The sequence below is a fragment of the Quercus lobata genome, chromosome 5 (assembly GCF_001633185.2).
Source record: "Quercus lobata isolate SW786 chromosome 5, ValleyOak3.0 Primary Assembly, whole genome shotgun sequence".
In the NCBI taxonomy this organism is placed as follows: Eukaryota; Viridiplantae; Streptophyta; class Magnoliopsida; order Fagales; family Fagaceae; genus Quercus; species Quercus lobata.
The window spans coordinates 56358664-56372381 of record NC_044908.1 but is presented as its reverse complement, the minus strand read 5'-3'; the positions used below and the strand labels follow the sequence as shown (position 1 = coordinate 56372381).

The 13718-nt window shown below is 37.1% G+C and overlaps 1 protein-coding gene across 2 annotated transcripts; it reads left to right on the top strand.

Annotated features, from left to right (window-relative positions):
• Nucleotides 1-867: 867 nt before the first annotated feature.
• On the top strand, nucleotides 868-4209 carry LOC115992781. 2 transcript variants are annotated; one of them, XM_031117014.1, is made up of 6 exons: nucleotides 868-991; nucleotides 2246-2390; nucleotides 2478-2719; nucleotides 2878-3135; nucleotides 3374-3469; nucleotides 4035-4209. In XM_031117014.1, the coding sequence occupies exons 3-6, from the start codon at nucleotides 2633-2635 to the stop codon at nucleotides 4077-4079; spliced, it is 486 nt and encodes a 161-aa protein (XP_030972874.1). In that variant the 5' UTR covers nucleotides 868-991; nucleotides 2246-2390; nucleotides 2478-2632; the 3' UTR covers nucleotides 4080-4209. The 2 variants fall into 2 exon arrangements, 1 of the variants encoding a protein (XP_030972874.1); XR_004092651.1 differs by lacking the exon at nucleotides 2878-3135 and having other exon boundaries at nucleotides 868-2390.
• Nucleotides 4210-13718: the final 9509 nt, after the last annotated feature.

Below are 13718 nucleotides of genomic sequence, written 5' to 3'. Positions count from 1 at the left end.
GTGTTTTTCTTTTTATGTTCTTGAAAACTTTAAATATCTACAGTGTTAGAATACATTAATTTAGTTCCACATACAAATGGCATGTTGTTTAGTAGTCTACTGGTATCACTTCTTTGTGGAGTAACACTACCTCAAGGGTTCATTATCAGCGGCAACATAATTTTCAGCATTTTTTTTTTTTTCAGCGCCATGCCCACTCAGTGACAATTTTAAGCGCCATGCCCAATTTTCAGCGCCAATTTTTAGCGCCATGGCCTCTTGACTTTTCAAATTTTCCATTTATAATATTGATAAAATGGGAAAAATGATAAATTTTATGGAAATTAAAATACCCCCCAGGATTTGAGATTAGAAAATATCCAAAAAAAAAAAAAAATCATTTGAAACAACCCAATGAAATAAAAGTTTTAGCCTATCCGCCTATAACAAATTCCCAAATCTAACTCCTTAAAAAGCTCCATAATAAATATTAAAAAAAAGAAAGAAGAAACCCAAATCAACAAGGAAAAAGAAAAAAAAAAAAAATATATATATATATATATATTTCTAATACATATCTCCAATTACTAGAAAAGAAAAGAAACACCCCCCCCCCCCCCCCCAGAATTTGAGATTAGAACATATCCAAAAAAAAATAAAAAATAAAAATCATTTGAAACAACTCAATGAAATAAAAGTTTTGCCTATCCGCCTATAAAAATTCCCAAATCTAACTCCTTAAAAAGCTCCATAATAAATATTAAAAAATAGAAAAAAAAAAAAAAAAAAACCCAAAATCAACAAGGAAAAAGAAAAAGAAAAAGAATATATATATATTTCTATTACATATCTGCAGTTACTAGAAAAGAAAAAAAGAAAAAAGAAAAAATTCCCTTACGCCGTTGCCATTGCCTCCACACTGCAAAGTTTCAACACTATGCCTCCACAAGTTGCTGTTTTGTGACCTCAATTGTGGCTGAGCCATAGCTGGACTTGACAAGCGTGCCCAATGGTAGTATCTCTCTCTGTTGGTCTGTTTTGGCCCTTTTGGGTTTCTCGTTTCTGTAGTTAGTTTAGGATTTTGCGTTTAGTTGTTTATTGACTACTTTATTGATTTTGACTACTTTATTTATATTTGTAATATATTGATATATTTTATTATGTTTATTATATTTACAGAGTGGTTAGCGCTAGCATGATTTATAATTTACAATTTGTATTTTATTTTTCAAATTTCATAATGGTGGGCGCTGGCTTGTTATGGTTTATTTGATAAATTTTTTTGAGTATTTGTATATATATAATTATATTTGAACAACTAGCAGTCTAATTATTTTATAGATACGAATTTACACCTTAGTTGCTTGGTTTTATCTGACTGCACGTAAGGAAATTACTAAAAATTACTAAAAAATCACTTTAGAATCAATTATAAATTGTCAGAAAGTCTTATTGTTCAATAAATATTTGTTAGTGTTTTCAACACAGTCTAAAGCTCAAATCTTTCATCCCCAACTATTGAATTGCCAAATTATAAATAATCAGTTATAAATTATTTTGGTATAGCACCCAAAAACATAAGCCAAAACTTTAGAATTAATTTTTATTTTTGAAATAAAACTTTTTTTTTTTAGTTATGAAACATTTTTCATACTTAGCTTGGGCCCCCTAGGAAAAATTTATGGCTCTGCCATTGCCTAGTTGACTACCTCCCAACAAGACTTAGGATTATTGAAGGGGCAGCAGATCATCACTTAGGTGATCTCTGCTTTCCAATTAGATTATGCAACAAAAACACACTAGGAGCCCCTATTGTAGTCCCATTGCAACAATCTGTCCCAGGTAGACAAACTATTGTTGAACACAAGCCAACCAATAACCACATGCTTGCACACAACTAAAGGAAACTAGACTATTTCCCAATATGGAGTTTCTTGCTTCTTCAATCTAACTACATTCCAGTCTTCAATAGAATCAAATTTTCTTGATTAGGATGGCAACCACAGAAACTGAAGAACTTTACCACCAACTTCAACCAAGCTTATCAGGCCTTGATGTACATTTTCAGATTGTAATTAAAAAAAAAAAATGTGAAATATACTCTTTCTAATATATACATGATTTGGTGCCTGAGATACTTTGTAATATTGTGCTTGGAATGATCAATGAAAATCATCGATTGAAGATATTTTAAATGATGAATAACTTGTTTATATCTTAACTTGTAATGAATTTAGATGTCTTTATATGCTTTTGCATGATATAGATGGCTTGTTATAGGCGTGAGGAATCTACCCCAGTAGTCTAGCATATCGGCACATCATCAAGCACACATCTTGGTGGAGATTCTCTTGCCCAAATTTCTACTAATGTAAAGGCACAGGTTGTGGGCACACCGTCTATCACAAATGGTGAGATATTTAAGTTTCATTACTTGATTTCGTAATTACACTATATTTGGTTTACTCGTTGATTTAATTTATATTATGTTTTGATAGCATCGACTAATAGACGTGCCTATGGCATGATGCATGGATTAGGGGTACGAGGACTTGTTGAGAAACATAGGAAGCTACCGGTCCTCATTGCCCCAAAGTTTTGTGCTCCTGTTGGTGAACATGCATGAAAATTTGCTAGCCAAATTGGTGTACACATGCGTATGAACTTGTCCACTATGAATGCTTATAGTTGGAAGAATGTTGATAGCAGTGAAAAAGAGGCAATCATTCAAAATGTGGTGGTACTTTAAAATTTTATAGTTGTCCATGACCTTGATTTTGTTGTTTTCATAACATTGCTTTATAGTTTATGTTGTATTTTTAGTGTATTGTTGATGTTGTCACTAAGCATATTGAATTCAAGGAATAATATTTTCTTTATACATACCTCACTTTGCAGGATCAATTTGATATACAAGGAGAATCTGTACTTGTCAACAAATCTCTAAATACAAAGTGTGGTAAATTAGTGAGCAGCCATCACAACAAGTTGTTTACAAAATATAAAAAACTTGTAAAGGATGAAGGAAGCACATATGCAAGAAACCACCCATCAAAAAATGTCACACAAGAAAAATGGATTGAACTAATTGATGGAAAGTGGAGTGATGAAGATTGGCTAATAATTAATACTTCGAAAATTTTAATTACAAGTGAAGTATGTTCTCACCTTTCACCTAGATAATACCTACCTATATATGCATTGGATTAATGTTTTATGTAAACCTTATTATGGTGTCATGTCTACTAGATTATTCGGTATATCAAATTTGTTGGATTAATACTTATTTGGAAGGTGGAAGATTTATATTGTAATATATATATATATATATATATTTATATATATATAACTTATGTCAAAACTCTAATATTTTCTTGGTCTTTATTCTTTATAGAAAGTCTCAGCAAGAAACGGAAATAAAGAGGGAATGCTTGACAAACACATTCATAGATGTGGAAACAAGTCACTTGCAGTTAGGGTGGATGAGGCGGTGTGTTATTCAATTTTTCAAAAGCTTAGTATATTACTTGTTGTAATTAATTAACTTGTCTTCTAATATTAAATCAGAAATGGAAAAATGGAGGTCATATTCCTAAGTTGGCATAAGTCTACCATGATACCCACTTCAATATAAAGACAAAACAATGGGTACACCTTGATTGCGAACATACATATATATGTATATCAGTACATGCCTTGGGGGGTTGGGTTTGTGTTTATGATGGTGTCTGGGTTTTTATTTTGGATTTCACTTTATTTGTTTTGTTTTAAATTGGGATTTTTCTACATGCTTTATGATTTCTCCATGGTCTGTAATGTAGGTTTGGTTTTTATTTGATGAGAATGTTGTGGGTCTTCTTTCTTTGACAGTTTGGCTTCATATGATATTGCATTATAATTATTTTGTCCAGTTTGTTATTGGGTATTCTGTGGACATTTTTTGCATTGTCTTACTAATAATAATCTTTTTTTTTTTTTTTGGTAGTACATCTTATTAGGAATATAGGTTTGTAGTCTAGTTTGTTATTAATGTCTTTTCGTTTATATTTGTGCAGAAATGGAATTGGTGGCAGAAAGATAGCTTTTGTGGGACTACTTGAACTAAAATAATTTTTTGTAAAGTTTGGAAGTTAAGACATCATTTGTATATAAATGGTTGTAACTTTGTGAACTTCTTTATTGCATTTTTAGATTGTATGGATGTATTTTTTATGGATTTGGTTAGAAATGAATGGATTTTTATTTATTTTTTATTTTTTTACGTATTTGGTTAGAAATGAACAGGTTAATGTAATGACAAGTAAATGTAAAGAATATTAAAAAAAAAAAAATTGGTGATGATAATTTTCGTCACCATATCTGACTATACGCAGAAATTGGTGACGCAATAATTTGTCACCTAATCTATTGAAATTGGAAAAAAAAAAAATACATTTGGTGACGAAATATTCCATCACTAAAAATAAGGTTCAGTGACGAAAATATTAAGTGACGAAAAACTTTCGTCACCTATCATTATTTTATTGGTGATGAAACATTTTTGTCACCAATACATTCTATGACGGAGCTTAGTTGACGAATGCTGTTTTGTCACCATTTCGTCGCCATATGTATTTGGTGACGAAATAAGGACATATTGTGACGAAAGGTTTCATCACCATAATCCACTTTTGTTGTAGTAATATGGTTGTAGCAATTTCATATATATATATATGAAATGGGTTCAAATTACACCTAATGTAATTGAATAAGAGTTACACCTTTTTCTAACCATTGATTTATATTAGATCTAATGGTAAAAATACACTAATTAATAAGTGATGTCAAAGCATTAAAAGTCATTAATGCCTTTAAATATATATATATATATATATATATATATAAATATTTATATATATTAAAAGTCATTAAGCTCCACTTTCTCTCCCCATTTTCTTCTTCTTCTCTTCTCTTCTCTCTCTCATTTGCCTAGACCTCTTTGAGCTCACCTACTCCTCCGCTAACCCAATCAACTCACCGGAGCTACACGTTAAATTTAGCTGGTTAAATTCAGAAGTATAATTTAGTTTTAGATATAAGTCTAACACTGATCTGTTAAATTTTTTTACTGGTTAGAGTCCTCTGTCACTTAACAATGAAATAGGGGTGTTCTAGTAGTCTGAATGAAAATTTGATAAAAAAAATCAGAGAATTGAAGCTCAGTAAGAATTGGGTCAAAGTTAATTGTTATGATGATTTTAGAGTTGCATTGTTTTAGAAATAAGAGCCACACATGTGACATGGCATAACAGCCTCATTATTTAGGATATATGAAAGGCCATGGTGATCAAAGAAAATAGTGTGAAAGATATAAAAGGACAAACTAATCTATCAAAATACTCCTCCACGCAAAATGCATTTTCTATGGTTTTAATTGTAGTAGTCATTAAATAAAGTGCGAGAGTATGAGTAATTTTGGAAAGTTAAAAGGAGGAAAATCATAGCCATGCCTAAATCAAAGAAGTCTTTTTTATCTCTTTAAACGAAACTTAGAGAAAATGAATAAAAGTTTCTTTTAAGGCCATTGAGATTGGGTCTGCCTCCTCAAGCTCCTTCTCATTCATGCCACAATATCGCAACTAGCTCCATATTCACCATCGAAGAGGGTGGCATCGAATTTGCAGTTTTTTTTTCCATCTTCCTCTCAGTGTTTAGATGACTGTAAATGTAATAAATAGGGAGAGAAAAAAAAAATCTACCATTGGTTATGCAAGATGAGGTGGACATAAGAGATTTCTAACCATTAGATTTAATAGAAATCAATGGTCATAAAAAGGTGTAAGTCTTGTGAAGTTACACTAGGTGTAACTTGAACCTCTCTCTCTCTCTCTCTCTCTCTCTCTATATATATATATATATATATATATATATATATATTAATGTAAATTTTGAAAAATCCGTCATTGGATAATATTTTCTTCTTATATCCTCAGTTCTTCCAAAATTTCCAAAGGATCAATAGCTATGTCATCAATAAAATTTTTAATTTTCAAATTTTTGTAGTTTAAAATTATGCATAAAAAATAAGTTTATGGATTGAATGGTAAATTACATCTCATTGACACAAAACTTAACATGTATGTTTTGGACATAAAAGAACATTTAATTTAACGGTTAAATTTTCAAATTAAATATAAAGTCATGTTAATTTTTAGTGGGAATTGTTGTCCTAGGCTACAACCCAAGTTTGTAGCCAAATTTTATCCAAAAAAAAATTAGTGCATGATTCAGTAACTAATAAACTTTTTTTGATTGGAGGGATGGAAAATGGTGGAGGACTAGAAAATTAGAAGAAAAAAAATATTTTAATTTTCCCTCATATGCATTTTGTCAAGAAGATGGAAAACTCATTTGTTTAGTCGAAAAGAAAAGTTAAAAGATGGAAAAGTAGTTTACATAAATTAACTCTCATACACTTATTACATAATATATACAAAGTAATTTGTTGGTAATCATTAAATAAGAAAATATTATTTATTATGAATAAAATTCAATTTATAAAAAAATCACACATCACACAAATTATATTTATTTTATTTTATTCATTATTATTCATTTTTTGATCAAAGCATTATTTTTTTAATTTAAAAAAAGTAGAAACACTATAATATTATTTTACTCTACCTTTTTCTAATACACTAATTATTATATACCACCTCATTTGGTTGTGAAATTTATTTATGTCACTGGAATTATTGAAAAGAAGAAGCTCATTACTTGGCACTACAAATTATATACCACCTAATCGGTTGTGAAATTTGTTTATGTCATTAGGATTATCGAAAAGAAGAAGCTCATCACTTGACTCTACAAAAAATATTTTCCTTTCTACTGTCCTCTTAAACATAACATGTATTTTCTCTTCTCTATACTAATTTTGGTTTATTTCTTATTTACAAATGAGCCACAAAGAAATTGCACACACAACCATAAAAATCAATTTACAGTAAGCACATGCTCAGATGTTAATATTTACTAATTTACTTAAAAGTATTTTTTTTCCTTATATAATTAAGGAAAGTATTATTTATTTGTACTTCAAGAAAAAATAACTCAATTAATAAAGGCATAATAGTAAATTTGCTAAAACTACTTTATTTTTTTTCATTGGCACATATTTCTTTTCAACCAAATAAAATCAAAAGAAGGTAATGTTCCTATAAAAAAAAACTTTCTTTTCAACCAAATAAAATAATAATAAAAAACTTGTTAAGTGTAGCAAAATTTGTAATATTTTTAAAACTACTCTTAATGGAAAGATATGAAATGAAGGATTGTAAATTGAAACGAACCCTAACATTAGGAGACCAAATTAAAATTCTAAAATAAGTAAAATACTATTTAGGTTTCTAAAATTTGCTAAAAAAAATGTTTTTCTTCTCTAAACTTTAGAAAGTTCCTTTTTTGCCCCTAAACTATTTAAAAGTTTTTTTTTTTTGTTCTTAAACTATTGAAAATATTTTAATTTCTGTATTTAAACTTTACCAAAAGTTTGTTTTTGTCTTTAAATTATTGAAATTTTTTATGTTAATCCATATTTTTGTCTCTAAACAATTAAGAAATATCTTTACAAAGTTTAAGGGTGAAAAAGTAAAATTTAGGGACTAAAATAAATTTTAAGACTTTTACAAGTGCAATTTGCACTTTAGTCTTTATTTTTTGTTGGCAAGAGAGGGTAAAGTGTCCGTTTTGGGAAAATTTAATTTCTTACAACTTATTTGCATAATATGAGATTAAAAAAATAATTATTTGAAATAAAATTGAGTAGTAAAAAATTAGATCCAAACTTTGTGTTTGTTTAAAAAGAGTTTATTTAGCTTTTATTGAAAGTGTATTAAAGTATACTTGTTGTGGGGCCAGGGAACTTATGATCCGACCCACATTCTATTAGGGTTCGGGCTGATGCCGAGGAGGGTGTGTGTCGAGGACAAATGGGGAAAGGCCGAAGTGTCAAGGGGAGCAGCCGATGACGACCCTGTCCTTGGCACTCCAGGACTTCAGGGGGAAGAGCAACGTCTCGATGAAGGCTGCCCCTAAAAAGCCCCCCGAAGGAAGTGCGAGTAGAATGGGACCCACGTGGGGGTATGGTGCAAAACTGGTTCAGGGTAAATACGTTCCCTCCGCATTAAATGCACCCACCAGCGTCCTGACCATGTTAATGAGAAAAGACGCCTGGACAGGGTGACTTCGATCATCGCAACTAACAAAAAGTAAGGGGGGACAGCTGATGGGACGTGTACAGAAGTGGGTACCTGCCTGACTAACAAGTGGAGGGCTAAGATCAACCAAGAAGGGCTATATAATGTAAAGATTAGTGCACTAAGAAGGAGGCTGGGAAAAATGGCCAAAAACCAGAGCCTCCCAGCCCGCCTCTAGTAGAAAGACTCTCAGGACGAACACAATTTAAATCATGTATGAACACCACGAAAAACCCGCCGTCTGGTGACTAAGGCCTAGCCTTTCAAATCCACGCTCTATAAATGATATTGTTTGGGCCTTTACACGTGTGAACCCAACACTATTATGGGTCGTTACAAATCGTGTCCTTACAATTGGTGCCGTCTGTGGGAAAGGTTTGTGTTTTGGCACAGGCAGTGGGTGGAGACAATCTTTCACATTGTTTTCAATAGCCGGATATAGTGTTTTAGAAGTAAAGTCCCACTAGGGGCTACATTTCTTCACTAGGGGCTGCACTTTGTAGCGTCAGCAGCACAGATGGTTCTAGGGGCTTGGCTGAGGAGCTAGTCCCCTTAAACCAAGGAACCACGCCATAGTCGAGGGGGTAATTTCCCTAACTACTTATCAAAATCAAGTTTTGGACAGAACCAAGGTATTGCATTGTCCTCGGACTCAAACCTATGGGGAAACCAACTACTTATCAAAATCAAGTTTTGGACAGAACCAAGGTATTGCATGGTCCTCGGACTCAAACCTATGGGGAAACCAACTACTTATCAAAATCAAGTTTTGGACAGAACCAAGGTATTGCATGGTCCTCGGACTCAAACCTCTCAAACCTATGGGGAAACCAACTACTTATCAAAATCAAGTTTTGGATAGAACCAATGCATTACATGGTCCTCGGACTCAAACCTATAGGGAAACCAACTACTTATCAAAATCAAGTTTTGGATAGAACCAAGGTATTGCATGGTCCTCGGACTCAAACCTATGGGGAAACCAACTACTTATAAATATCAAGTTTTGGACAGAACCAAGGTATTGCATGGTTCTCGGACTCAAACTTATGAGGAAACCAACTACTTTAAAGAAACTTGGATGCTAAGCAGGGCCTAGCACTACATGTGACATCTTTGATAATGCCTATATCTTCATTGAAGGAGGGTCAGACGTGAATTCGAGGCTTTACAAGTGCAGGTAAGTTAACGTTCTGAAGCATGATTCTAGATATATCGCATGCACAGCTGCTCATACGTGTTAAAACAATTAGTTCAAAATTCATAAACAATAGTAAGTATCGGCAAGGGCAGCTAACAAGTAACCAAAAGGAAAAAGGAAGAAAAGAATTTCATATACGTGCACAATAGGTTCAATCTACTAGCAGATTACAAAGTTTTTAAAGTGAAAAAGAAATAAGTTAATCGTTAAACTAAAAACAAATACGAAGCCTGGCCAAGGTTTCTACTTCTTTAATTTTGCATTAGCCACATCCTGGGAAGGCGGAACGGGATCAGCTTCGACGCCCTGGAGGATAGTCCCTTCTGGGGAAGGCTGAACAGGGTCAGTGTCAGTACTCTTGGGGACCACAGCAGGGGGAATTGCCTATAGGGGCTGGGCAAGTGTGGCTGGCTCCTCAGTATTAGGCATCTGAGTTCCAACCGCGGGCTCATCAACCACTTTGGGTACCTCGGGATCCGTATGCTGAGATGTTTCTATCACATCCTGAAGTTCTCTCTCTTTGAACATCTCGCCAGGAGAGGCGCCGACCTGTACGGTTTCCGATTGAGTGACCCCTTCCTCGGGTTGGTCGCTCACAGCCACGGAGCTGGTGGAGGTGGCCTCACGAATGGCTGCAGGGTAGAATATGTTCTCCGCTTTCCACAAATCGGATGAAGCATTCACCCCAACTCGCTTCAAGGACTCTTCCCAAACCTGGGAGCAGTATAGCCTGCACATTCCAGGAATCTGGGCTTTAAGGATGGCTTGGGTTTCAGCTACCCCCGCATTATAACCATCATCCTCAACTGTTTCCTTGGTAGTCTCAGCCTCGTTTCTGGCAAACTCGGCCTCCCGCTTGGCCCTTATGGCTTCGTCACGGGCATACTCTGCCACACCTTTGTCATGCTCGGCCGTGACCAGTTTTTTATTTAAATCCTTGATTAGTTCTTTAGCTATTTGCAACTGATCCTCGGCTTCTAGCAGACGTTTTGTTTGGTCCTCGGCCTGTTTTTAGGCGCTAGCTAAACCCGTCGAGGCGCTATCCCTTTCTCGGATAGCGTCTGTTAGGTCAGCCTTGGCCTTGGCGAGGTCCTCCTCAGAAGCTTGGAGAGTCCTCGCAGCCACTAAGTGCTTGGAGCGTTCACTCTCAGCCGTCTTACTCTTATTGTTCACCTCTTCCTCCATCCTATAGGTGGCCTGGAGAGCCTGGCAAGGGAGATAAATACATCGTTAATGACAAACTGGGAGTGAGAGTTAATAAAGTTTTCGGTTTCAAGAAGCCTTATCATGCCCAAATACCTTTTAGTACTGAGGAAGACCTCCTACATCCTCATTTTCCTCAGTCCATCCACGTCAGTGGGAAGTAGCATGGTTCTCCCTGGTGCGTCTGCCACGTAGCCACCCTCGCCATCTCCAAGGTCCCTCATGGATGCAGTTTCCAGCAGTGGACCCCCGTGAAGCATTGGGGCAGGAAGCCAGGCGCTTGGCGAGGACTGGGCGTCAATCCCCTTTCCCTTGCCTTGGGAGGATTGGACTTCAGTCTCTTTACCCTTGCTTTGGTGCCCAATCTTCAGTTGTTTTGTACACGGAGCCTCCTTCTTCTCCTTAGAAGGTTGGGACTTTCCCCCGTCCATGGTTTCCTTGCACTTGGGGCTCCTCTTTCTCTTTGAATCAGTGCCTTTCGGCCGAGGAGGCAGAGTTGGTTGGGAGGGAACAGGAAGTTTGGGGCGGGGGGATTGTGGCTGTGACTTGGTGGAAAATGACCTAGTCTGGACAATTTGGGGCTGAGGTGGTGGGGAAGGAGCATTGGGTTGTAGCGTTCCTTGCGCATCCTTCCCTGGTTGACCCTTGAGGAGTTCGAATAGGGGGGTTGGGGACTTTCTCTTGAGTCCCATCTCGGCTTGGGAAGAGGTGCCTAGTGACGACAATTCTGCCTCGGACAAGATTGGGTCACCTATATCACCAGAAGGATCCTCGGATTGGTTGGCTAGGTCAAACACTCCAAACCCTTCCTCGGGCTGATCTAACTCGCCTTCGTCCTCCACTACTTGATGAGATGAGAAGGGGCCCACTAGTGGGATGCTCTCTAGGGCAGATGGTACCTTGGAGATTAAAAATCCTGTCTCGACCACGGTAATTTTTGGAAGCCGAGGACAGCTGGCGCTGATCACGTGCCTTGCGTCCGCAAATGACTTCTGAACAGGAGGGTACCCTAATATTTTGTGAGTGGCTTGGACTTGACCATCTCCGTCATTTACGAAAACTGCCGCTTGTAGAATAGTCTCCAAGTCCACCCGGTTGACTAAGTGAAAATGTCGTTGATAAGCGTGTGGATCTACAAAAGAAAAACACATATGCATGGTTAATTACCGAACAACATCAGATTAGGATGGCGTAAAGGGGTCAGCGCCCTTCCATTCCCAACACCCCACTTGGTTTTCCTTCTACTATGGGGCACGGATCGCCATCATGCCATTCACCAGAGACGATAAGGAAATCCTTGTTTAATCCCTTGTTGGAATCAGGGAGGCATTGGATTAGTCAAACCCTCTCGTCACTCGTCTTCATGTAGTAGGATTTTCCCTTCAAATTTTGGAAATTATAGCACCAATTCACGTCATGGTGGGTCAGTCTTAGCCCTATCTTTTCGTTTAAAGCATCCACGCAACCTAGAATCCTAAACATGTTACCGGCGCACTAGGTAGGGGCTAATTGGAAGTGCCTGAGGTAAATCCTCGTTACCGTCCCCATAGGGATTCTCATACCCTCCACTACAAAGGTGAGGACGGGAATTACTATCTCGCCCGTTTCCCTCTTGTAGTGCCACTCCCCCATCTTACAATGCCTCAAACTTACGTTGGGAGGAATCCTGTAATCGGCGATGAACTTGTTCATCGCCTCTTCCGTGTCGACTAATTTCCTCAGTCTCGATTTAGCCATTTCTATGATTTACTAAACAAACTCAACCAGCAACGGGAGAAAAAAAGGGAACCAGAGAAAAATAAACCCAGAAAAGAAAAAGCACGAGTTAATGGAGGCAGGGAACTTACATAAGAGAGGCAAGACGCTTCGGATAGGCTTTTTGTGCTGGAGATAGACTTGAGTTTGGACGAAAGTTCAGATGAACCTAAGGTGTACGCGCTAGAACTCTTAAGTGCAAAACTGAAGAGGTGGATCCGTTCCAAAAAGTCATTTATACTTTCTAGGGTAATTGCACAAATTTTCCCGCCCATAAAGACCAAGGAATCACCACCTTTTGATCTTCATCATGTCGTAGAACGTGGGAAACACAGAGCCGCCCGTATTTAATGAGGCCACGTTTCACCTTCCAGGGACTTCAGAAACGTGTCTCGGGCAGATGAAAAGTCCCGGAAACTGATAGGTGACAAGGATTGACAGGCATTGACAGATGTCTGATGTCATCAAAGCCCTCCTATCCGTTCGAGGAGCCGGATAGCAAGATTTTGAGGGGCTATTGTGGGGCCAGGGAACTTATGATCCGGCCCACGCTCTATTAGTGTTCGGGCCCATACTGAGGAGGGTGCGTGTCGAGGACGAATGGGGAAAGGCCGAAGTGTCAAGGGGAGCAGCTGAGGACGACCCTGTCCTCAACACTCCAGGACTTCAGGGGGAAGAGCAACGTCTCGATGAAGGCTGCCCCCAAAAAGCCCCCCGAAGGAAGTGCGAGTAGAATGAGACCCTCGTAGGGGTACGGTGCAAAACTGGTTCAGGGTAAAAACGTCCCTTCCGCATTAAATGCACCCTCTAGCGTCCTGACCATGTTAATGAGAAAAGACGCCTGGATAGGGTGACTTCGATCATCGCAACTAACAGAAAGTAAGGGGGGACAGCTGATGGGACGTGTACAGAAGTGGGCACCTGCTTGACCAACAAGTTGATGGCTAAGATCAACCAAGAAGGGCTATATAATGTAAAGATTAGTGCACCAAGAAGGAGGCTGGGAGAAATGGCCAAAAACCAGAGCCTCCCAGCCCGCCTCCAGGAGAAAGACTCCCCGAGGCGAACATGATTTAAATCATGTATGAACACCACGAAAAACCCGCCGTCTAGTGACTAAGGCCTAGCCTTTCAAACCCACGCTTTATAAATGATATTGTTTGGGCCTTTTCACGTGTGAACCCAACACTATTATGGGTCGTTACAAATCGTGTCCATACACTTGTACTTTGAAAAAAAATATTTTTTAAAAAAAAGAAAAAAATACATTTACCTGTAAAAGTTAAAAGTTAAAGGTAAAGTTTGTTCCATAATTCATCTAAAACCCCAATATGCCTGAAATA

Bases quoted from the DNA above. Each gene is read 5' to 3' on its own strand.
- LOC115992781 (XM_031117014.1), top strand. From the start codon at position 2,633: ATGCGTATGAACTTGTCCACTATGAATGCTTATAGTTGGAAGAATGTT. The intron at 2,720-2,877 runs GTACTTTAAAAT...CTCACTTTGCAG, and splicing joins CAATCATTCAAAATGTGGTG to GATCAATTTGATATACAAGG. The intron at 3,470-4,034 runs GTGTGTTATTCA...ATATTTGTGCAG, and splicing joins CAGTTAGGGTGGATGAGGCG to AAATGGAATTGGTGGCAGAA.